This window comes from Amblyomma maculatum, chromosome 1, assembly GCF_055883805.1.
Source record: "Amblyomma maculatum isolate TAMU_Amacu chromosome 1, ASM5588380v1, whole genome shotgun sequence".
NCBI lineage: Eukaryota > Metazoa > Arthropoda > Arachnida > Ixodida > Ixodidae > Amblyomma > Amblyomma maculatum.
Window position 1 is genome coordinate 344052034 of NC_139344.1, and position 24244 is coordinate 344076277.

The following is a 24244-nucleotide window of genomic DNA, read 5'->3' on the forward strand; positions in this document are numbered from 1 at the left end:
GATGGCATCGGCAGTTCACTCCAAATTAACCCCAAGAACCCAAACTAATTAAAGCCAAAAAAAAAAAAAACAAGCTTCGCAGTTGACACTACGAAGTATCTTGGTTTCTTGGCGTTATTTCTTCGACGTTTCTAGCGATGTTGAAGCTCAAATTTAATGCTGCAAATTTGAAAAGGTAGCACAAGAACATCAGTGGGGACAGTGGGGTTAATGTGGCTACAAATGTGAAGTAAGGAAGCGCTGTCTACTTCAGCAAGTCGTAGAAACACGGTCACATGCATAATTGTAATGACAGGGGCAACGATCTTTCCAGACCGTGACAATAACGATTGAATCCCGGGCTTCGGGTCTATTTTGTTTTACATATAGTATTGAAACTTCATAGAATAAACTCGTTCTAGTCCAACTACTGGTCGCTACTAACGAATTTGTGAGGAGTTTAATAGATTGAGCAGCTGAATTAAGCTTGAAACTTTTAGGTTGTTTCAAATTAGGGACCCCCGGAATAGACAGATCAGTCCTTCGTTTATGTGACTTGCACGCGGCATTTGAAATCCGAAAAGATGTCATTAATAAAAATTATCACAGCTGTACCCCTTTCCCTTCCTTGCACATACTCGTTTGGGCAGTCAAAATATCGAATGCCAAGGGCAGCAAGGCATCCTTCTAGCGTATAGACTATCGATTGAACATGGCATCGGGAAAAAGCGTCACACCAAGGAACGGCGACGAAAACGGGATGCTCGGTAGCGCTGCTGCTTTGATTGGCTGCTGCCCTTCTCCAGATATCTTTTCGTCGTTACGTGGTATAAGTTTCCTTTCTGTAACCGTAACTAACGCCGCTACTGTTCTAGCCTAACCTGGGCCAAGCTGGTTGGAATGCGCACGCCACCGGCGCCGACGATGGCTAGGAGCGAGTTGTTGGGCCCCAGCACCACTGTCGGAGACATGGAGGTGAGGGGTCTCTTGAAGGGCGCCATGCTGTTGGCGCGGCTCGCGTCGCTCTCGGACACGGCGCCTACTATGCCACCACCCATGACACGCGTTGCCACGTCCAGGTCGCTGAAGTCGGCCAGAGCGTTGTTGAACAGCACACCCGTCTGCTTGGACATGCGCAGGCTGCCGAACCTGCGTGTGCCAGTGTTGCTCGCTCAGAGCAGCACCGTCCACATTGTCACTTGTCTTCACTCCTCTCGGAGTTTGATTTGTCATTTCGGACAATTTAATTTGCTCGCGAGCGTAGGGACTAAGAGGCAATCGCATGTCTGACCAAGCCTCAATCCTCGATTACAGAGAACGTATCTCATTTCCTAAAGTGAAATCATATAGTTACAAAATGCACCCATAGAGTCTTCGTTAAAGGCATGTAGCTTAAAATACTTCCGTCTAAGCTGTTGAGTGAAATGTTGCACAAGAGACCTTGTCTCCGTATATTGGGTATGGTGAGGCTGATGGTCAATCTTGTGACAGGGAACGGTACTCATGTCTGAGATCATTACCGAAAGAAAGTGCATAATACAGCAATACACTATTTTTAGCTCAGCTCTTGCAGCGCGCGCAGACTTAATGAGAAGAAAATTTTGATTTCCTGCAATGTGCCTTCTGAATCTGTTAAAAAAAACTTGGTGAGAATTTCTCTATAGAAACTCCGCGCTCAGCCGATGAAACTTTTCTTTCAGTTCCTAATGCCTTGATGCTTCAGAAATGAACGCCTAATTTAGAGCATGTAATTTTTCGATACCATAGATGGGACGTAGGCGAGCTTTTTGTCCCCAAAATTTATTCTAGACAACTTGCTCGGAATTTTAAGCCTGTGGCCAGACAATTATGACACACCCAAACCTTCAAAACACATTTAAGTGGTAGGAAAGCTGCTCTATTTCTGTCCACCTACAATTCATCCTAACTTCATAGAAGTCGTAATTGCCAGAATATTGTGCTCGAAAGTGGACTTTGTGGACAGGACGCTATTAACGTGTCCTGTGTATGACTTGGCCATCCTTTTTCGCCACATGCTGGTAGTTAATCTAACAACGTACGGGCCGTGCAGCGAGCTGGATATGGCGAGGCAATCACCAGCGGGTGAGTAGAGGATCAGGTTGCTGGTGCCTTTGTCAGAGAAGACGGTAGGACTCCGTATGTATTCCTCGGGCCTCCTCGTTCTGTCTGGCAGGATCGAGTTCAGGATGTCTCGCGCATATGGCTCAGACAACAGTTCCTGCAAGGACTGTCGATGGGCCAAGACGAGACGCACCGCCGACAGGTGTTTCGTTAGAAAACATATTACAGAAGTGGTAGTCTTCAGCGCTCTGCCAGTGGCCACAGATAATGCAGGCACTCGTTCAATGCGCGCTTGATATCAAGCTGCCGTGACAGTGGCGCCATCTGCTGCCCTGCCTTAACCTGCCTTGCCCTGCCTTGCCCTGAAAGCCTTGCATGCCCTGCTTGCCCTACCTATCTTGTCCGGCCTGCCCTGTCTGCCTGCCTCAGACACCAGCTGCTTGCACTCAGTGGATATATCTGGAAAACGCTACAGTTCTACTACATTATTACCGCGAAAAAGTTCAGGGCCCCGTTTCCTGAAAATGCGGCGTGGGCGTTGCGAGCGAAAAATCATGGTCATGCCTCTTTCATGTGGTAGTCGGCAGGTGACATGACCGTGCACTTAAACCTAACTCATGTATGCAGCGCCTCGTTGTGCCTGGAGGGGCTGGCCTGTCGGGACACATGCGCATATTGACTCTAGAGCAAGCGGCTAGCCCTTCCTCGTCTACAGAGCATCATTGGAGGAAAACAGTAACACGGCATGGAACACACAGAACTTGCACGAAATGATGCTGAACCGTGAAACATTGGGACCACCTACTATCGGCATCGGTCTGCTATTACGGCCGGGCGACAGTATACTGGCTTTGTCGGCCACCTGAGGCGCACGACTCCACCACGAGCACAAACTAAGACATGGCTCCCTCTGGCGCACCACATGTCAGCTGATAGGGAATCAGATGAAGAGGACATATTCGTCTATGCATCCATGAAAGTCGACGCTATATGAATGGCATGGTGTAATGATGACAGCCTCAACTGTAGTGGCTGGCGTACTATGATGGCGTACTACAAACCTTATGTCGCGCAAAGTCCGCATACACTGTCTGATTTACATGAAGCCGTGTATCAGCTGCACTAACCATTCTCGGCGCACCCAGCAGAATAGTTCTACATTCGAAGTCACTTCAAAGCGAAACAGGCGCATCTGCGTGTAACCCTGGTTACACGAGCGATGAAGATGGCCACCAATAGGCACATGACGAGGCTCAGGTAAATTCCTCGTTCCATCCTCCTGTGGCTCGCCTCGTCATTACCAACGACGCATGCTCTCCCTAAGGCCGTTAGTCCCCTGATTACGTTGTTAACGCAACTACGCTCGCGCGGCATGAGCTGGTCCTCATCAGGTCATCGACGATGTCGCCTATAAATGCCGAATGTCACACAACCGCATATTTCCCTTCGCAGACATATTGGTGGCGGTACAGAATGTGCCTCGAAGTGTCCATGCTGGGTCTTTTTTTTGGCGTGTTGATCTCTGCCACCTAGTTTGGCATAATTGTTCCGACTTCCAAGAGGAGCATAACGACCTCGTCGCCTATGTCTTCCACAGAGAATATGCACCCCCGGGGGGGGTTGCACTTATAGCAACGCTGTTCATTCAAGATCATGCCAAACATCCAGCTGACCATTATGCGAATTTTTTCACAGGCAACGTCGGATGCTCATGCCGTCGAATTTTTATTTTATTTTCCGATGGGGCATTTAAAGCTGTCACATTAGTAAACTGCATATTCCTGGGTTCCCCTCGTGGAAGTCTTCAGCCTCAACAACCACCAAGGAGTTAAGGTATATATGTCCGCGTGAGCGGCACGTATAGATATTTAAGAAGAAATTAACGCAAATACTTGGACGGGGACAAGAGGAAAGAAAGCACACACGACGATCAATCGTCGTGTGTGTTTTCTTTCCTTTTCTCCCCATCCAAGTATTTGCGCTAGTTTATTCTTAAATATGCAGAACCAACTAGCCCGACAACACGCACTCCTGGCATGTATAGAATGCGGGCAGACACCAGGCCGTTTGTTACTAAGTTTAAAACCCAATCTCTCCTCCTGCCCCCTCGCCTTCGCCCGGGCAGTGAAAATCACAAAATTGCGCTAAGTTCCCTTCTCACGCGCCCCCAGTTCCACACCTCTTCTGTCTCCTTCTACCGCTTGTAGACACGTGCGCGAATCTGCAACATGCACCGCATACTAATTGATAAACTAACAGTGATAACTGTAAATTATAACGAGCTAGTGGGCCGCCAAGCAGATACCTTCAGGCTTCCGAATATATGCCATGATCTTTCAGTGGGGACTGAACTTAACTGCTAAACCAAAGGTCGCCCACTCGAATCTGACTTGAGCGTTTCAATGAATGGGAAATGAAAAACGGACAGGCTGCAGTGCGATTCAAGTTTTTAGTTTAAGAAACTTTGATTGTTCAAATTAATTTAAAATACTCCAATACGCCATCCGATCGCAGCACCCGTGTACTTCGGGGCCTCAAATCCCACATACCGCCCGCAGCATGCCCGGATGCAAGCGCCAATGCGCGCCTTCCTTAACTGCACCTTTCGTATGTCGACGTACAGGTCGTCTCCGAGCGAGGAACGCTTGCCGAGCGCGTACTTGAACGTCTCTGCCATGTAGTGTACATTGGTGAGCGTGAGCGCGTAACCGTGCCTGCGAGTCGGGTCGTCGCGGATCCGCTTAGCGTTCATCACGGCCATGATGTGAGAGAGCACAGCGCCGGCTGTCGGTGGTGGGGTCGTGTACAGCACCAGATCCCCCGCGGGACCGCCGGTGATGGTGGTCCGTAGTGCTTCCTTCCACACGGGCTGGTAGTTCTCCAGGTCTGAATCCACCAACAGAGACGAGGTGCCGTGCGAAGATCCTGTTCCTGGGTGAGCATGCGGCAGGAGCTATGTGGCATAAAAATCGGCTCGTAGAATTTTAAGCCAATAGGACGAGAAAAGGAGATTGTTTCCAAACCCTGTCCGGCACTCGCTACCATCGTTCGCAACAGAAATGTTACTTCTGCTCCCTCATGTCATGGACGTTCTGCGTTAGCAGCAGCAGTGATATTTCTCAGAGCTGTATGTTCCGGCAACGGAGCGAGCCAGAATTGTATATAACACCTATATGTTTAAGTGAAAGTGGAGCAAGACAGGATGGTATAGTGTACCTATGATAACTCATTGTCCATCATATGGGTATTTGGTGGGTAGACTGTTCAGTAAGAACAGAAAGGGCATCAGCGAAGCCTCTGTATATAGGCTATAGGAAGCATGCGAGGGGAGTTATTAAGGGCCACCAACATGCATGAGCGAATTTTCTCTGTGAACTTGATGCGGCGCGGCGGAACGCCTACGCACCGTCGCCGTACCACATGCTGCGAAAAACTGGCGGCTAGCTGGCGGCGTCGTGGGCGTCCGGATGAGAAAACGCACGAGCCCGTCCGCTTAAACAACGCACTTTTCACACTGTGATATTTCAAGATTGATTGATTGAATTGATCCTTTATTGAATGGGAAGGCTCATGGCCATGGATTGGGATAAATGGGAGTAGACAGAATCTTCATTTTTTAGGTCGTCACTCAAATCATATTGCTCTAACCAGGCCACTAATCGAGCCATACTTGGCAAATATCATCTGTGTGTTAGCATCAGTTTCTAGAAAGGAGCGGTAGTTCAGGCGGTAGGGTTTGATCTCGGAGCGTCCAGTAGAAAAAGCAGGGCAGTCCCAGAGTAGATGAGATATGCCTCCACGAGTTAGAGTCGTACAGTGGGGGCACGTAATCATTTTCTCTGTATACTGACGCCAGCGGGCCATAATACGTGGCGTGTAAGCCGCATGGGCAATGAGCTTGTTCAAAAGACTTCTTGACTTCGGGTGCAACACAAAAATATGCAGCGTCTAAAATGGTGCCCGACGCGCTTGTATATATACAGCCTCCGAGGATACGTCCGACGCCGCAGCAACAGCGTAATGCAGGCGCGTCTCTCTGAAGCAGGGTTTGAGCGAGGGTTCAGATATTCAGATATTCTTTATTTCTCTTTCAAAAAATGAAAGAAGGAACTGCGACAAAAGGCGGTTAGGCCTGACGGGGTCACAGTTCCCCATACAGTTCACAGCGGCGCGCAACACGGAAAACAAACGATAACAGAACATTACAGCAAACGTGGTAATTAATCATACTGGAGTAAAACCTAAAAAAAAGGAACAGTGTAAACTGTACACTCAAAAAGAAACAACAGCATATGGCACACAAAACACGGAAAGGAAAAAAAAATTGTACAGTAACATAACATGATGAAAATTTGCATTTGTCAAATACAAAACCAGACTAAACAATTATTCCACTTCGGAGAGTATCAACTGCTTTTTTATTTCTCTTTTAAATCTGCGTTTAGAGAGATTGAACATTGAACATAGGGATGGGTTTTTGAGAATAGTTGGAATCTGGTAATTAAGCTTCTGTTTACCGTAATTTGTCCTTGTTTTTGGGACGAGGTTTCTGTGTTGAGCGGAACATCTAAAAAGGTCCCGCTTCAGCTGTCTCATCAGAGCAGGAAAAATCACGACGCTTACAGCACCTTACGGCACCCTACTAAACCGGTGCCGGCCGCTAGCGCGGCGGACGACAGTTCCCGCGTGCGCTGCTACGCTAGGCCTATTTTGTTTCGTATCGATGGTAGATGAAACGGCACTATGAAATTTCTTCGTGCTATAGTAAATTGTCTACTCATAGAACTCTTTAACTCTCAATCTAATTCTCTAAAAATAAAAGCAAAATAGGATTCGGCTGCACTTTTTAGCGGAGGTGGCATGCAAGCGGACCGCAGCAGCCGCGCCGCAACGACAGCCACTGTGAGCAGAAACTTGCTTGCATCGCAGCTGTCGCCCAGTGCGCCTCAGTGATCCTCGAGAAGGATTCAGTATTGACATTGCGCTTTTTATTGACGGGAACAACAAAATTCAGCACACTTTTCTGAAATTTTTCGTGTCGTCGGCGCGCACGACTCGGAGCTGCAGCTGCCGCGGAGCGGCAGCAAGTGCTGCCATCGCACGGTGGTCGCACTCAGCAGCGGCCATTCGTCCGGCCGCCAGTGAAAGTATCTGATCCGGCTTGCGGCGAACTGCCGCTGGTGGCCTGCGAACAGCCGGCGGAAGTTCGAAATGTTTACCGCGAGCAAATCGCTCCATGTGGGTTGACCTTTAGACATATTTGGCGCCGTACATTAAAACGCATTTGTTTTTTTGTTTTTTTTTTTTTTTGTGGGGGAACTTGCAGCGTGAGGCGAAATTCCGATAAATGTGTATTCGCAGAGCTTAATTATTATAAATCTGTGTTTATCTTCTTTGGCGTGTAGCCAAGATCTTCATGGCTCATGGCAGCAGCACCAGTGAAAATGACAGATGGCATCAAACGTATTCGATATAAGTATTATGATGTTATTCGAGTGCTGCCTTGGGGCCGCATTGCCAACGTCGTAATCATATATGTATGTCTCGTACCATTACTCCGGTTACACTCGGCGCCGCATTAGTGTCGTTTTTCTCTCTTCACCTTCAAGTCAATAACATTGTGCTCTCCCTTTCTTTCGTATTCGATCCCTTTCACCGCCTTGGATGACATTCTTTTTACCAATGCTTCTCAGGATGTAGAAAAAAATGCAGATAATTTTGGCTAGAATGCCAATATTGTGCGAAAGAGAGGATGCACAAATTTCCCCGCCTAGTGCGGTGAAGTTTCAGCCGTACATGTAGCGCCACCTGGGAGCCGCCCCGTCAAATGTCGGAGGCTTAGCCGCGGCCGCCGCAATCAGCTCTGGTGCTACGGTGAGCTTGATCGCGGAGGTCAAAGGTAAGGTTTAGTAACAGTGGCGCCATCTGAGAGCAGCCGCGTTAAATGACGACTGCCCCCCCCCCCCCCCCCCCCCCCCTTTGACCATAAAGTACTTCCCACGTTGGTTCAGTTTTAAGACGCTCGGCTATTGAACGTACCTGGATTCGAACCAGACCTGTTCCAATCCGGTCCGATGTTTATATATATTTTTTACACTGCGTAAGCACTAAAGAGGTCATGGTCTGTCATTGGTCAGCCATAGGCTCCGTGGCTTTCTCCGTTGGCTGGCGAACTTACTGACCCGTCGGGAAGATTCACGCTTTGGAGGACTCAGTTTGAATTACCCGCGCGAGGCCACGTGGTTTTGACCTCACGAAGCAGGCTAGCCAATTAGAGCGGTTTTGCTGGGCTCAGACCTTCCGTATTAGTGTTTTGGTACTAAAACAAGGGTTTGGCCGTATATTCTTGCTCGTATATAGAAATGAAGTTTCCTCATCGGGCATATACTCTTGTGCTCGTGCGAAGTTAGCACGATTTCCATATCCGGTCTCATCTCACCCAAAGAATTCGATCGTTAGGGCCCTCTCGAGGACGTCGCCGAGAAATCCCTGGGACGTTCGTCCATCGAGGCGCATTCTCGACTGCGTCCACATTACGGGTATACCACAGTGGCCATGTGAATAGCTGAAGATTTTTCCTGTCGCATAGTACACCCACGATGAAGAGGTCAACGCATATACATACATCGTGCTCTGCAGCGGTGGTTGAAATAGTAACGCTATACTAAATCTCTTCGAAGTCTTTTCCGCCGTACAGAGAGCTAGATAATTATGTGGTGAGTCAGCTTTTCTCTATACCGACTAGAGGGGTTTGGGCTCCTCAATCTATCTGTCTCGCATGGCGGATCGCATCATTGCTCAGAAAACTAACCATGCCAGCGTTCGATGATTTAATCGACGCTTTAGGAAGAGCCCTTTGAGTGCACCTGACATACCTTGGCTGCTCTTGAGAGGAGCCCTCTTTTTTTCTTTAAAATTTATGGCTGTCAATCGTCCCATCTATATTGTGGCTCAAGAATTCGCCACTCTGGCTGATAATTACCAGAGCTGCGAAAGTCATAGGTGAGTCTCGGGCACAGAGCATGGCGCTGTGGATCTTAGTGTTGCGGTCGGCAACTTGTAGGTGACACATCGGCAGTACACGCAAAGTTGTACAATGTCTACACAATTTCACAGCTTTTATGGTCATTCCGTGACAGAGGAGCGCAAAGTCGCTATTTCAGATTATTTTCTTCCCACCAGTGATGTACAAAGGTCATGTCGCTGTAGCACTCAATATACATCGGGTGCTAGACGGAATGCAGATCATGCCTTTACTCCAAGGTGCCTGCGACGATTCCTCAAAGCAGTGCCGCATGTGTTTCCCGTTACCATGAGAGTCTTCTCTACGACATCCGAACCGGTCTGCATAGGGAAGAAGCGGGAAACGGAAGATCGGAATAAAGGCTCTCCCCGCGTACAGCGAGGAGGGCCAGTCTGCGTCCCGCTAGAATTGTGCGCGGCCTGCTTCCTGGGTGCCTCTACCCGCATCCTTCTCAGGGCACGTGCGTTGGTGACCCGCGCATAGCCATATTGAGGCTCGGCTCTTACAAAACCTATAACAGTGCCCTTTAAAGCACTCTTGCATAGTACTACACTTCCCTAAAGACTCTACATAGAGCACTCTAGTATTACGATGAGTTTTCATCCCTCCCCTGCATTCGCGCTCGTTCAGTTTGCGGGAAAGGTGTCACCGCCAAGTAATTGAGTCAAGAAAGCAGTACTTCGATTCTAAATAAGGTTAACGATCGTGCGTGTGGCTAACGCACACAGATCCAATTCGTTCATTCCTGATTGGACCGGTATGGCACGTGCTCGCACCTATAAGAGTAGGAAATTAATAGTTCATGCAGGGTTAGCTATAGACGAGAACAAAGACAAACCTGGAGCGGTCCCCTTGGCGTCGCCGGTCCGGAGGTCCTGAAGCATACTGCGGGCTACTGATGCGTTGCCGCCCACTTTGCTCGAATAGAAGGAAAGAAAGCTGGTCTCGGACAGCTGCTTGAGCGTGCGTGACAGCGGCGGGTTTCTTATGAGTTGGCCTTGGCGGTACAACTCCTTGGAGTGCGCGTTCCAAAAGATGGGTCTGCGTTAAGTTGCAGGATTGCCGCATATTTGCACACGGCACGTGGTGTGACATTAAGAGCATAACCTTGAGAGGTCTAAGCATTTTAACGTATACTAGCAGCATGTCACGTCAAATGATGTGCACGGTTGCGTTCATCTCTTTTCTTTTTCGCCCGTTCACTAGCAAATTCGTGTTTTTCTTGTCAGCGCTTCGCCCCTTCACGCCATTATATGACTTTAGGGAGTTTTGAAATTCTTAAGCTGGACAGGGACTGTGAGAACCACTTTAATGAAGAGCTCCGGGTTATTTCGACCAGCTGTGGCGTCTGCACTGGCATAACAAACAGGCGTCTTCAAGCTGTGGCCTATCAACCGGCCGAATCGCGGATACAAGTCCCTTGCGAGTCTGAATTGTCAGTTGAATGAACTAGTTCCAAGGTCATAGAGTTCTTTTTTTTTAATCTACTCTCTAATCCAGTCCCACAGAGGACGAAACTAGACATGGAGAATTTATTAGCGTTCTGCGCACAAATTTCTCGCGTGCACGTGCGCTTCTCATGGATACTCGAATAGCCAGAATAAAGTCAAGAATTGATTATGCGCGAGTGTGGCCTTAAGCATGCAGGCGCAACGTTTGGGGGCTCGACTAGTTTTACAGACACGCAAAAATTGACAAAGATTATCTGTTAAACCGTAGTACGAAAGCACGAGAACCTGCCGTTTCAGTCGGGCATGGAGCCATGAACCGCCGCGATGGTTTAACCATGCATGGCCTCTGGGATGAGTTATGGTGAAACGGCACGCTTGATATATGGTGCCATTCGGAAGCCGCTATGCCCTGCTTAAACCTGGTTATGACGAGTGGTTGCTCAGTGATCAAGACACTTGGCTACTTGAACGCGAGTATTCAAACCAGATCAAGCGGTTCGAATCCGCTCCAGTGTTTTGTACGTGTGAAAGCTATGCGTGTATGTATGACAAGAGGTCAAAGTCAGTGATTGTTAATAAAGGCTCCATCGCTCTTCCTGTCGGCTAGCGAACTTGAAAGACCCATGGAGGAGACTCGCATGTTGGAGCCGCTGTACCGGACTTTGAATTACTCGCGCGAGGCCACGTGACTGGGACCTCACGAAACTGTTTAGCCAGTGAGAGGTACGACACAAACAAGATCGGAGAAGATTCTTGGTCGGTGGTGGTGAGGGCATGAGTGCCTGCGCACTAAAAGAGCAAGCGAGTCCTATATACTTGTAGGTTCAATCGCCAACCAGACCTGTGTCTTCTATGGAACGACGAATGTTACACGTTGTACAGTGTCTACCTTTGGGCCAGGAGCAGATACTCACTTCAGAGAGTCCTCGGACTTAATCTGATCGCTCAAGCGCTTGATGGCGTCCGCCAGTGCCTCGTCCACGGCCACGCCCTCGGACGCCTTGTAGTGGGCCACGTCAAAGAGCTTCTCCCATTTGTACGTGGTGCCAAGTTCGGAAAGCAGCGCGTAGTATCCGTATAACGCGGCAGGAACAGCGATCGACTTCCAGCCTGCCAATGAAAAAAATAAACCCAAACAACGTTATCTCAACCCTTCAGGACTAATCCTTCATATGGGGTATATAAAACCAACAAAATTAAAATGCATGGCTGTGATTTAGCTTTTGGTTAAACCTGGAGTTATAGTAGTTTACTCTCTTTATTAATACCATGGCAGAATCACTTCACGTATGGGCACCCCTTTCCTCTCGTTGTTGACCATTCTCATTCGATATAGAAGATTTCTAGTGGTATCACAACGTCTCTACTTCGAACTCCGGGGCACGCCGTCGTCACAACGCTCAAAAGAACCTTCTGTCCTAGAAACTCGCTGTTTTCGTTCGCCTCTATCAACTACCGAGTTGTCTTCTTCTTCTTCTTCTTCTTCTTCTTCTTCTTCTTCTTCTTCTTCTTCTTCTTCTTCTTCTTCTTCTTCTTCTTCTTCTTCTTCTTCTTCTTCTTCTTCTTCTTCTTCTTCTTCTTCTTCTTCTTCTTCATTCTTCATCTTCTTTTTCTTCTTCTTTTTCTTCTTCTTCTCCTTTTTCTTTTTCTTTTCCTTTTCCTTTTCTTTTCTTTTCCTTTTTCTTTTTCTTTTTCTTCTTCTTCTTCCCACGGACAGCAACGACAAAATGGCGAGACTGTGGCCAATGTAGCCCCCCACTACAAAAAGTGACACTTAAGCTATTTCAGGATCGAATCTGACAACATTAGAAGCAACGTGACTGGAATATTGTAGCCTGCCGTGGTTGTGGTCACTTTTCTTGTTTTTGTACTTCTTTAGCAATTATAGGAGGTTGTGGATCCACCCAAGTGACTGGCTTGTTTCTCCACTATGGCAGAATAAGTGGACGTTTATTCTGCATCTATTTCAATTTCATCCGTGAAGTTCTCTAGCACGTGTGCACACAACCAAGCGCACCTGCCAACTGCCGCCGAGCCCACCTCAGCACTCTGCCATGTAACGTGACCACCGTATTTGCCAAGTCTCAACCCTCAGCGCACTTGCAAATTTGGCCACGCCATTTGGTCTGATGACATCACAAACCCCAACTACCAATCAGTGCTTATCCACATCACCTGTCACCTGCCGAAGCACCTACCAACTCGGCCATGGCACGTGGCCTTATGACGTCACACGCCCGCGGTGACCAACCAGCAGTCAGTCATGCCACCAGCCGGAGCACCTGCCTATATTAGGCCGTGGCAGGTGCTTCGGCATGGCCCACTTGGCTCGGAACGTCGCAACCCCCCCCCCCCTTTCCCGCCTCTTGCACGCGCATTCATTTTACAAACTCCGGAAAGCGAGTTGTACCTTTTCTCGCTTTCTTTCGTCTGCAGTCTGAAGAAGAAACACTGGTTTCCTCCTTCAAGGTTCCCCTCATATTCAATATAAGCGCTAGTTTACCGTGCAATTTTAAAACAAGCGTTGATAGGTAGGCAGACTCCAGAGAAGTTTCTCGTAACGCCTCATATTGGATCAAAAAGGCGACACATCTAGGACACATTATTGCAAGCACTCCCCCGTGCCCTATTCCTTTCAGACTTGATATATTATCCAAAATAATAAACAGCGCTGACTCATAACTTCTTAATATCATAGAAGAGGGCAATGTCAGGACGGAAGTGCTATATTTACACTAATTTTCGTTTCTTAAACGGACGCCGTTAATGAGAGCCCACACAAGTCATCATATAAATGAAGCCCAGTGCTATTGCTGTAGCAGGAATTCTCCCACGAAGGCGGTCTAAACTACGAGCCGAGCTAAGAGGATGAAGAATGAGAGGGGACAGAAGAGAAGAAATGAGAGAAAGAACGAAAGGAAGAAGGGAGGGCAGTTGAAGAATATATGACCTTCAAGGTCCTCGTCGAATTGTTTAACAATAGCAGAGTTTATAGCTGCTTTATTTGTTTTATTTTTTTACCCTTGGCGATGCTGGCCGTGTATGAGTAAAATGCGTCGGCATGATCGTGCTACTGGCAGCACAGGTTCCAGTGGTATGCAAAAAATTACAGAGCAGTGTGCGGCGCACTGGGTACTGTTATTAGGTATGTCCTGAGGAATCTAAGTTTTGTTCCCTTTGTTGCGCAGTGCTCACTGTTAAATATTCATAGCTCACCGCTCCGCAGCGCCTTGCTGTCGGTGAAGTTTTCACGGCGGGCGGACTTGGGGGCAGTCTCCGTGGCGATAAGCACACGGGCTCGTTTTGTGAGTCTGGAAATGAACAAAAGAAGACGTAATTTCAGCTGGGCCCTTAACGTTCGCATTTAAGACGTTTAGAAAGTTTGACTCATTGTTATACCACTATACATTAAACGAAGAGACATCTGGGCAAGCTGGTACGGTGACATGATGAATAACCAGCACTAAAGACTAGGACGAAGAGCAAGAAGCAAATCCTGTAAACTCTGTAAACCCTGTAAACCCATAAAAGACTTCTAATTTATTTATCGACGGATAAGGTCGTGTAGTGATTAGCGGCCGCCTATGAGCTGCGCTTTTATTTCCCGTGAATGAAACATAAACGCAGGTAAAAACCCCTAAACGCTGATATATCTTCGCATCCTAACATAATCTTTCCTTTTTCTTTTCTCTTTTTTTTTTTTTTGCCGTAAACCATATGTTCCTAAAACTGTATGCTTCGGATTCTATTTTAACTTCACTTCTAATTCGTTTAGTGCATCTGGATTTATGTCCTTTGCTAGCATTTTCGAAACAAACTGATAATACCTCCATTACTCTGCCTGATTTGAATGAAACCGACAGCGTTGTGTAGTCAACTTTCACACATTTTCGGAAGTGAAAAGCACCGTCATTTACCTGGCGCCTTCGCGGGCTACTGTCTTCTTAACTTTGTAAAATTAATTGTTCATTTCAGGGGCACGGATCAGTCATAGGTCATGAACAACCGCATGACTCCTGGCAGCTCGTCAACTGCGGCCAACGATAGCCTCGATAGCTCTTCGCAAGTTTAATTAAAGCACATAGCATTCTCTAGAATCTCTGTTACTCTTGTCGTAATCTCTGCACTCATGCTCGCACAGACTACGCACAACAGTGTGGCACAGTTCATTGTAATTTCGGACCAAAGACCACCTGAGAAGTTTGTCCACTGTTTATCTTTACGGAGTCTGTGTCTCGACTAAAGAATGCTAAATCAAGTTCTCTAATTGCTTCCACTTGAGAGCAGAGGAACAATGTAGCAGAGATGGAATGTCACGGCCGCCAATGAAAACATCGGGTTCAAGTGGCTTGGCGGCATCGGCCAGTGCTGACGAGTGCATCAGGAACATGGGAAACCAGGAGTGGACAATCCGTGAGGAAGTAAAGAACCTCTACAGGCGCATCGCGTTATTTTGTGCAAAGCTTGTGATACCAGTACAAGGGGTATTTTACAGCGCGTACTTGACGAAGTCTTTTCTCAGACTGGCCGCGAAAATGACGAATGTCCACACACTGTACATATTTGACGTGATCTGGAATGCAATGAGCAACGGTCGCGTAGACATCGCTTCGTAAGAAACAAAGTCTCTCTCTCTCTCTCTCTCTCTTGCACTTCGCAGAAGAGTATGCGTATAAAGCAAGGGACGCCGATAAGCGGCCCCCTTGCGTACAAGGCAGTCTTCGAGGAGTTATGAATTTGTGACACATTACGATGTTATGAATGAGGTCGGCTCGGAGTTTGCTTTTCCACGAGCCTGTGTACAGTGGCCGCAATTGGCATCTGCGAATATTTCGCGCACGTGGAGGAATCGAGGGCGTTTGCTGAGGCCTTGAGAAGAAACTGAAAGTAGTGAGATTTCAGATGTGGTGATAGAAGATAACTAGGCACTATTGGTTTGGAGCACGTGCCTTACGTTCCTCAATTCGATTGCATCTGAAGTTAGGAGTGAACGCACCTCATTTATTGGGTCCCCACCAATGACAAGGGCATAAAGAGAGAGAGAGAGAGAGAGAGAGAGAGAGAGAGAGAGAGAGAGAGAGAGAGAGAGAGAGAGAGAGAGAGAGAGAGAGAGAGAGAGAGAGAGAGAAAAAAGAAAGGGTATATGCAGCCCCGAGGGCTGGGTTCTCGGGTTGCGGCCGTAGTCAGCCGTTCTATAAATATTTTTTCTTGGCTTGTTCCTTTCTGTATTAAGGGTAAATAAAGAGTCAATTTTATCCTAATTTTTCTTATTCATCAAGAAACTTATAGAAGCTACAGAGAGCTTAGCAGTATCGGTCGAGCTTCGACTACTTCCCCTCTCGCCCTATCTGTATAGGAGAACTCAACTCCATATGTGGAAGGAGAACGATAATCATAGGTCTAGCGCGGTAACGTAGCTGATTAAAAAGCATCCATGCAAAAGAGAGTTGGAAGAGATAATATTTGTAGATATGATGGGTTAGTTAGTATGGCTTCGGCTGACGCATCACAGGGCTGATGTAGGAGTACATCAGTAAAAGCCTTCTCTCTTCATTATCAGGTATGTTATCTTTGAAATGACGATACCGACCATGAAGGACATGGGAGTTTACCGCCTTCGCATACCATGGTACACAGCGTATAATTTCAGCTAGGAAGCAAACACTTCAAACGGCGTTATAAAATCCACATTTCAGTCTGTACCCGGTGCAGACGCAGAAAAAAAAATTACAAGGGTCCAACGCTGCTGAACCCAATATTGAGCGGAAACATTAGCTGCGGGTGACCGAGTGTTCTCTTTGTCTTCTTCCTCAGCCCACATATAAAGCCCCGCTTTAACCAACCCGTATGAACGTGCCTTAGTGGCCTATAGGGGTAACGTGAATGCCATGGTCCTAGCAGGCTGATCCTGACATAACCGTTACAAGTGAAACAAGAGACCCAAGTTGGCAGTTCCTGCCAGCCCATCTCTCGCGTTTGTGTCACGTGGGGTGTGATGTCACACGCTGCGCCGCGGCTGTGACCGCGCGCTACGCCGACCGCTTGAATTGGTAGCCCAGCTCTCATCCTAGTGTCACGTGGGGTGTGACGTCACAGCGTCGCGTGGGCGCGGCCGCGCCACTTGAAGGCTCGAAACCTAGAGTAGTATGGCTTTCGCAATAAAAAAAAGCCATGTCGCTTTGGCGGGCTGCAGATAAACGTGAGCAACGTTTCTCGCTATTCCTCTGACTGGGCCAAAAAAACACGAGCAAGCAGAAAAATAAAAGTGCCACATTCAAGTTTCTGCATTTCATATGCCAAGTGAAAGCTGGTATGCCTACTTTCCTGTTTAGCATTTCTAGCGGCCGTTCGTTTTAGTTTTCAAAGAACCCTCATACTTGCCGCTTTTCAAACGCGAGACAAATGTACGTTTTACGGCTTAACTATGGCCCAGAGAACGTAGGCACAAAGCTGCTTTCGTTACTTCGTTATCCGCTCCTACTCGCTTAGCGTCTTTTACTTTCTTTTATTACATGACTGTACGCCAAGTACTTTACAGTTTGCGTATATCCAATGGCTTTTGAGCCCTAACCGTGCCACCAATCATTGCGCCCAACAATGAATCGATTTAACTTATGTCAGAAGCAAGCAGTACGTTCCGGCTCGCGATCGAATCAATTGCTTCGCCGACTAGGAATAATGCACGACGAAAATAAATGGAGTCTAGAGAGAGCGGGCAGTCTCGAAAGTCGATCAGGGCGAAATAGCTTTGCTATTCAGTGAGTGAGCTTACCACCGTCTTCAAACTGCTCTTGTTTCGAAGAATGAGGATCTATTTATTATTCACGCCTGTGGGAGAAACTTCGCGTTATCAGGCGCGGTCTTGCTTGGAATGCGATCAGAAGTGGGTGTTCGGTGAGCGACCACCTCCGCAAATCGATGCTTTATGCGCGAGGCCATGTGCATTCTGGACGCTTTCACGGAGACTCCGAATCGCTCTTCCGGGCGTGTACCGTAAGCCGAGAAAATCGAGCATGTGTTCTCAATAGCCTCGCTTAACGCTTGGAACAAGAATACTAACTGTCCCATGCTTTTCTTTGAGTATTTGATTTGAGTAGAGTTTTATGCATTTTAATTGTAACCTGACACATGGCCGTTGGACAGCGGCTCTATGAAAGCGCTCGGGTGTGGCTTGCCGCGCCGCAGTTTTCAGTGTGCTGTATGGCGACTCTGAAAATTTCTTTAGTTCAGCAGCAAATTACCTACTCAGACTTATATTATTCAGAAACTTAACATCTTCGTCACGTCTGCGCCACAGACTATGGTTCAGTGACCTCGCGGCCTATATCTGTCATTAAGATATTCACAGTGGTGCGCGATAACAAAATAGCATTAAAACGAAGATGCAATCGAGAAGGCTCAATGAACAATTTGTCCAACCAGGTTTGGAAAGTCAGATGGGTACTGGAAACATGTAAGCAGTTTTTTTAACTGCAAGTAGTAAAACATGTGGTTGAAGAAATATTGAATTAGGCCGCTGAAGACATTCCTGCTCAAACTTTAGTAAATAGAGAAGATTTGTAGGGTTGCTTTTTGTTTTGTTTTTTCTATATGAGCTGAATTCACCGGCAAGGAAATAAAAAAGCAAACATTTATCATCAGCGGAAACCATTTTGCTAACAAAATTATTTCGATATGCTTTACAAGTAAGTTAGACCAACTCTAAGTCATCGTGTGCTGAAAAATGTAAATAATCGGTCAATACGAAGAGTTAAACTTTCGAAAACCCTCTTTTCGACGTAAAACTGTAAAATTGGGCCTAGTTCGTTCCCTAAACTTGATACCTATGGTAGCAATCCAAGCCCTATTTGAGAAAATATTGCTGAATATTGTCACCAAGACGGGGGTTCACGGGAAACGGTAACAGGGCAGAGACACACAGTCAAGAGTCAATAGTATACCAGCTAGAAGAAGAATACCTGGGGGTTTAAGGTAGCGCTTGAGAGACGAAGCTGAAGACTCTCGCGCGCTACCTCGAACCCCCCCGGTGGCAATATTATTATTGCCGGGTATACAACGTATAGGTATTGTGCGCAATCAGACCACTGCTGTGCTTCAACGCAATCAATTAGATAAATGTGCATAGCATGCTTGTGTCACGAGCATAGACGTGACAGACAACCTTTTCTCTCAATTCGCACTTCGGCAGCAGGGACGTAACCTAGTTAGAGTGCTCGAATTTATTCTAATTCACATTAGCATCCTAATTTGTTTATCTGCATCGAAATAATAGACGCAGGCAGTAAACAAAATGTGTAGGCCATATTACTTGTTAGGTAGTGTCCGGTCTGCGTCTGTGATTTACTCACTAGCAATGATTTTGGGAAGGCATAACTAAAAACTTCAAGAGCTACTGTAGCAAAGGCACTTTCTTGCTTCTTCGAGGACGGGGCAACTACCCTTTATTTATACTTGCCTTCCGCTTTCATGTTTTCCACCGATCTATTCATATCACAAGCGGTCGATGATAAAGTAGAACTGGGGAAGGAATAAATCAAACCACGTTCGAAACAGTGCAGACCATAAGGCTAAAACAGATTTAAAAAAAACATTTATCAGGAGAGCACTTTGCTCATTCTGATCAATTCATCAGTCTAGCTTGTTTTCGATTCGACATCGAATATGTAGGCTTTCTAAACACGCTACGTGAGAAATTTTGCTATAAGCGTAGTTTTGAATAGAACGTAACTGAATGGGCTTGTCATTGCGATAAAATTTGTCTACGTTCTGTTTTCTCGATTTGGCTCACATCGATAACAACACTATTTCTTTGTCACTGTCTCCAAAAATTCCCGTTTTGATTCTATACTGCCTCAACCACGCAACCACGGCGGGTCTCGCGCGCTCTCCCTCGAGCGCCAGAGGCCGACGCCGACGCGTTAATAATGAAAGCGTTGATGGCGACGTGCTGCAACTTCGGCCATTAAAGTACGTCTCATACATAATAAATCGCTCTTCACAACATATCAGCAATATTTTGTGTTAAAGGCCCCGTTCACCTAAAATCCGGAGTCAGCGTCCGTCCGTCCTCCGGCATTGGCGTTGTGAGCAAACAATCACGAGCACAGCGCTTGCAGGTGGTTGCTGGTGGTTGCTGGCAACTGATATGACCGAGCACTAAGTGGACGTAAAGTTCCCTGACATTACATTTGGCAGGAGCTGCCAATTTGGGGCTCTCTTACGGCACCTATCCAGTAGGAACCAAGGTAACTGCAAAATACGGAGGCAACTAATACTACGTTATCTATTTATAGGACGGTATCGATACTTTTCTTTTTTTTTAAGTATGTAGGAAAACGGTCAATGTTTTTCCTAGACCATGTCTTTAAGAAAAGGATAAAAAATTAATCAAGAAAAGGGTAAAAAATTTAACGTGCTTCAAATATCATTTCAATAGCTAACTTCTGAAGCTTATGTAAATTCCTTCCTTTGCTTTTTGGAGTTCGAAAGCGGGTCAGAGACTCCAACGGCCACGGTGCCCCAGACCAAGCATTGTAGAAAAAAAGTACGTACCTGTGATAGTGTAATGCCACGAATCCTCCACCGATACCAGACGAGTGGGGATGCACAACGCCCATGCAAAGCATGGTAGCCACGGCCGCATCCGCCATGGTTCCGTTTTTTGAGTACACCTCTCTGCGAAGAATGAGTACCAAACGTTTGACGGTGCAATGCGAATGCCACATGCATATAACTATTTCATGTAGGCAAAATTTATAGCCGCTCTAAGCTCTCGAAAAAGTAACCTGTATTGGAGGAATCCGTAAAATTGTTTAAAAATTCTTATCACGAATTCTCTTAAGTAGTCCACAAACCCGAACACTTGTGCAATAGCGCTTGTTTGTGATAGAGTTGTAAAGAAAACTCTCTTATTACAAACAAGGGTAGAAGTTCGATCAAAGTATCTATGAGACATATGGCACTGCGCCTCAGATAAAGAGAACAACCCTTACAGCACCCCTCGAACTTATAATGAGCAAGGAAGCATAGTATACTCGCCCCTGCAATCTAATAACGGAGGCTTTCCGCCATCACGGAGACCGAAGAGCGTGTCCGCTCTCCCCAAAGAAAGTGTCAGCTACTTAGCCAAATCCATTTTTTTTTCGACCGTGAAGTAGACGGACGCTGCAGGTATTGTGGGGTATTGACAGTTTTTACATGGTTTGCGAGTGTTAACGAAACCCAAACATTACCCCCATTCCAAGCCTATATACAAAAGAGGCCTGGGTGCCAGTCCTGTTAAACTGCCCGGAATTTTAAACTCTGGCCCAACGGGTAAAGGCAGCGGCTTCGACCAATTACATCCTGGGCTAGGCATGCCACCTAGTTCCGTGGGGCTCTAGACTGCCCTCTAATCTTTGTGTCAATAACTGCCCCCCCCCCCCCCCTCTTTCTCGAAAAAGAAAAGAAATAACATTAAGAGAACACTGAAGTTATAGTTAACTGCCAGCCAAACGCGCCCTGTCAGGCCGTAAAAGGTCAGTCGCTGCCGTCTGTGTACAACGCTCCAAAGAAGGCGAGAGTGGTACGTACGATAAAGAGACAGCGCTGAATGTAAAACTATTACGTAGGGTCGTTAATGAGAGCGATTTGGGAAGTTTGAGTACAAATCACGAGATATGTCTTGCTTCTCAAGTCACCCCAGTTAAAGGCAAGATGCTTAATCGCTATTCGTATTATAGCACCCCTAAGCGGTCCTGCGGCAGAAAGGGCATCATCCAGGAGCACATTACCGCTTTGGAGAGCTTGGAAGGCGGCTCCACAGGGTCTGCTTCGTACAAGCAGGCGTGCACGACTGACATATTAAAGAAATCACAGCCACTTTTGTTCGTTTATTTTTTTTTTTTTTTTTCGGTGCAAGAGGGGCAGTCCACTTAATGTGAACTTCGGATACAACCAACAAAACACACTCGTTACCAGCAGGTTCGTTTTAAGTGAACTCGACTGCATATCTGCCTGCGTAGAACCTGCTCAATATTCGAAGATGCTGTTAGAGCCACCTTTCCGCTTTATGTCTAAGGCGAAACAGACTAACCAAGGACTTATATTTATGTGTGAATACGACAGCAAATAGGGAGACCAGCGCCATGATAATTATACAGCCAGAAAAATACTGACCTGTCCAATGTTGCGGTTGCTTATGTCAGTTAAGCTGCCTTACACTGCGATAACGAGCTGCTCCGCAGAGCTGAAACTTAGCCCACGCCATCTTGTTTGGCATGGTCTTCTTTAGCGTTAACACGTTGGTTCATTACAAGACAAATACATCGGCCACTAGCGTTTAGTTCAGCTTACTGGGGCCGTTACATTTCTGGAAACATTTTTTTTTTTATCTCATTCGTCCACCTGATTGTATACGTCACCAACTGATACGTTTACCCTGTCTTAGAGCCTACTTTGTTACGGTGCCATGAGTCAGCTTCTCTTCTCGGTAACTGCCCTAATTCGCCGCGCACGAATATTAAGCGAGTGTAGTGGCACGCCACCTGGGTATGTGCTTGCAGGCTGGTACGTCGGTGACGATGGCCCAGCGGCTGTAGTTGCCCATGATGGAAGGAGAGGGAACGATCTCTGTCACGCCGCTGCCGGCAAAGTAGAACACGAAGAGGACGAGCGTCACCAGGCCCACCAAGGTTGCTAACACTGAACCGGTGCCGTACAGCAACTGGCGCCTGGCGCGAATGGCTCTGCATGGCGCGAGAGGGTGCAAGAGCTGCCTAAATAACGCGAACGCAGTTTCTGCAGCACTTGAAGAGTCTTCACCAAAGACACTGCAATCTCACAACGCTGAGCATGTCTCGCAACGCGTAACTGCTATTGAGGTATCTGGATGAATCCAGGCAAGTAGCATCGCGGAATGGGTATGGCATAATATATGGGATTAACGTCCCAAAGTGACCCCGACTGTGAGAGACGCCGTAGTGGAGGGCTCCAGAAATTTCGGCCACCTGCGTTTCTTTACCGTGCACTGAAATCGCACAACACACGGGGCGCTTTGCTTTTAACCTCCATCGAAAAGCGACCGCCGTGGCCGCGAGCTGTCTGTTAAATGTGTAAATGCTCCGATGTACTGCGGTTTATTCTAAGCCTCGTACCAGTCTCCAGTAAGTGAGCTTAAAAAAATGGACGCGTGGCGCTCCATGCAATTTTATGTCATAGTCCATCATACACTGCGCGGTTGCAGACAGGGTATGCCGCAGCTGGAGGTCAGTAGCGCTGCGGACTCAAAAGATGCGACTTACTCAGCTATCACCTTGGACGAATCATCGCCATCGTCCATCGAGTCATGTTCATGATCAGCTCGCATGGTGTCGAAGCAGGCCTAGCGAAGCGATGACTCTTTTGCGCTTGATTCCTTGCCAAATGCGTTCTTGGTGGCAGTTTTCACAAAGGCGCAAGCAAGGTGGGGGACGCCCTGTCTTTTTTTCCAAATTACTCCCTTGCAAAGAAAGAATTTTCGGACCGCTTCATGAAAATCTTTAGCGTACCGTCGGTGTCGACAATCCCCGAAGCGCTGTTCGTCTTCTTCTTCCTCTTCCTTGATATTTGGCACATACCCACGAAGGGGGATTGGCCAGGGTTCAGTGTGGACTGCCAAATGTCCGACACAAACTGAATTAGTGTAATAAAGTAATTGACAATTAAACAAAAACATAAGATTTAAGATCACAAAAGTTATTGAATGAAAAAATATGAAGCTGTTCTTCTTCTACTATTATTGCTTCTTTTCTTCTTCTTCTTGATTTCGATACGACAGCGAAGAAGTTCGAGGACACTTTTTTAATGAAATCTCAACTTTTTCGTTGCCTGGATATACAAGTGCGTTTTCAGCAAGTTCCGGGACATTGCCGCGTCACTTCCAATACAGCGGCCGATTTCTGAGCGTGTTTAGCTCTCAGTGGGCTTGTTTCAACTTTCGTACCTAACACTATTCTGCCGATTATGACCCTTTTTGAATGATTTCAAATTATTACTTCCTGAATCATGAGCGCCTCCGTGCGACTGCGGGCTCCGAACATTTAAAATTTCCTCGCAATATGCGACCTTGTAGGTTGAAGCAATGCGAGGTCTCCATGAAGCTCTTGAGCTCCATAGTTGTTTGCCTCAATCTCTATTTACGTCGTTCTGAATTCCCGCCGTCGAATCTTTGTGCCTCGTGAGATGACAAAAAATAAAACAAAAAATGAAACACTTAAAACCGCCCCGTACGAACCGGCCTACGGGTCCTATAGGAGTAGCATGCCTGACACAAAATACAAAGGCCCTGGAAAGATCGACTTCCCTTACTCTCCCTTGTAAATTGAGAAGCTAGTTTGGAGACTTCTTAGAAATCGGCCATGGGACGTGGTCACGTGACATCGCAGAACCCTGCGACCATTCACTGCTCGACAATGCCGGCTGCCAACTCACAGGGCCAGGACAGCGATTGTTTTTTACCCAGAACGGCGACAGCGGCGACGCCGGATTTTCTGGCGAATGGGGCAATTTGTGCTCAGTCGGTACAGGGCCATATTCTGGCTACATAACCAACCGTGTGATTGACTGATTCGTTCATTTATTCCTTCCTTCATTTTTGCATTGACTGCATTGACTGATTGTTTTTATGTTGTGTGCGTGTGCGTGCATGCGTGTGTGTGTGTGAGAGAGAGAGAGACAAAGACGAGCGCTG

At 47.0% G+C, this 24244-nt stretch overlaps 1 protein-coding gene across 1 annotated transcript in view; it reads right to left on the reverse strand.

The window, feature by feature from the left end:
* Nucleotides 1–22882, reverse strand: part of LOC146207647 (scoloptoxin SSD14-like) — a 40749-nt gene extending 17867 nt beyond the window's left edge. The window contains exons 1-9 of the mRNA XM_084589418.1: nucleotides 22818–22882; nucleotides 22062–22262; nucleotides 20089–20211; nucleotides 13753–13847; nucleotides 11451–11646; nucleotides 9924–10126; nucleotides 4664–4986; nucleotides 2040–2227; nucleotides 861–1128 (exon numbers count right to left, since the gene is read on the reverse strand). Of these exons, the coding sequence (XP_084445544.1) occupies nucleotides 861–1128; nucleotides 2040–2227; nucleotides 4664–4986; nucleotides 9924–10126; nucleotides 11451–11646; nucleotides 13753–13847; nucleotides 20089–20211; nucleotides 22062–22262; nucleotides 22818–22882 (1662 nt within the window). The remainder of the gene's footprint in view (nucleotides 1–860; nucleotides 1129–2039; nucleotides 2228–4663; nucleotides 4987–9923; nucleotides 10127–11450; nucleotides 11647–13752; nucleotides 13848–20088; nucleotides 20212–22061; nucleotides 22263–22817) is intronic.
* Nucleotides 22883–24244: the final 1362 nt, after the last annotated feature.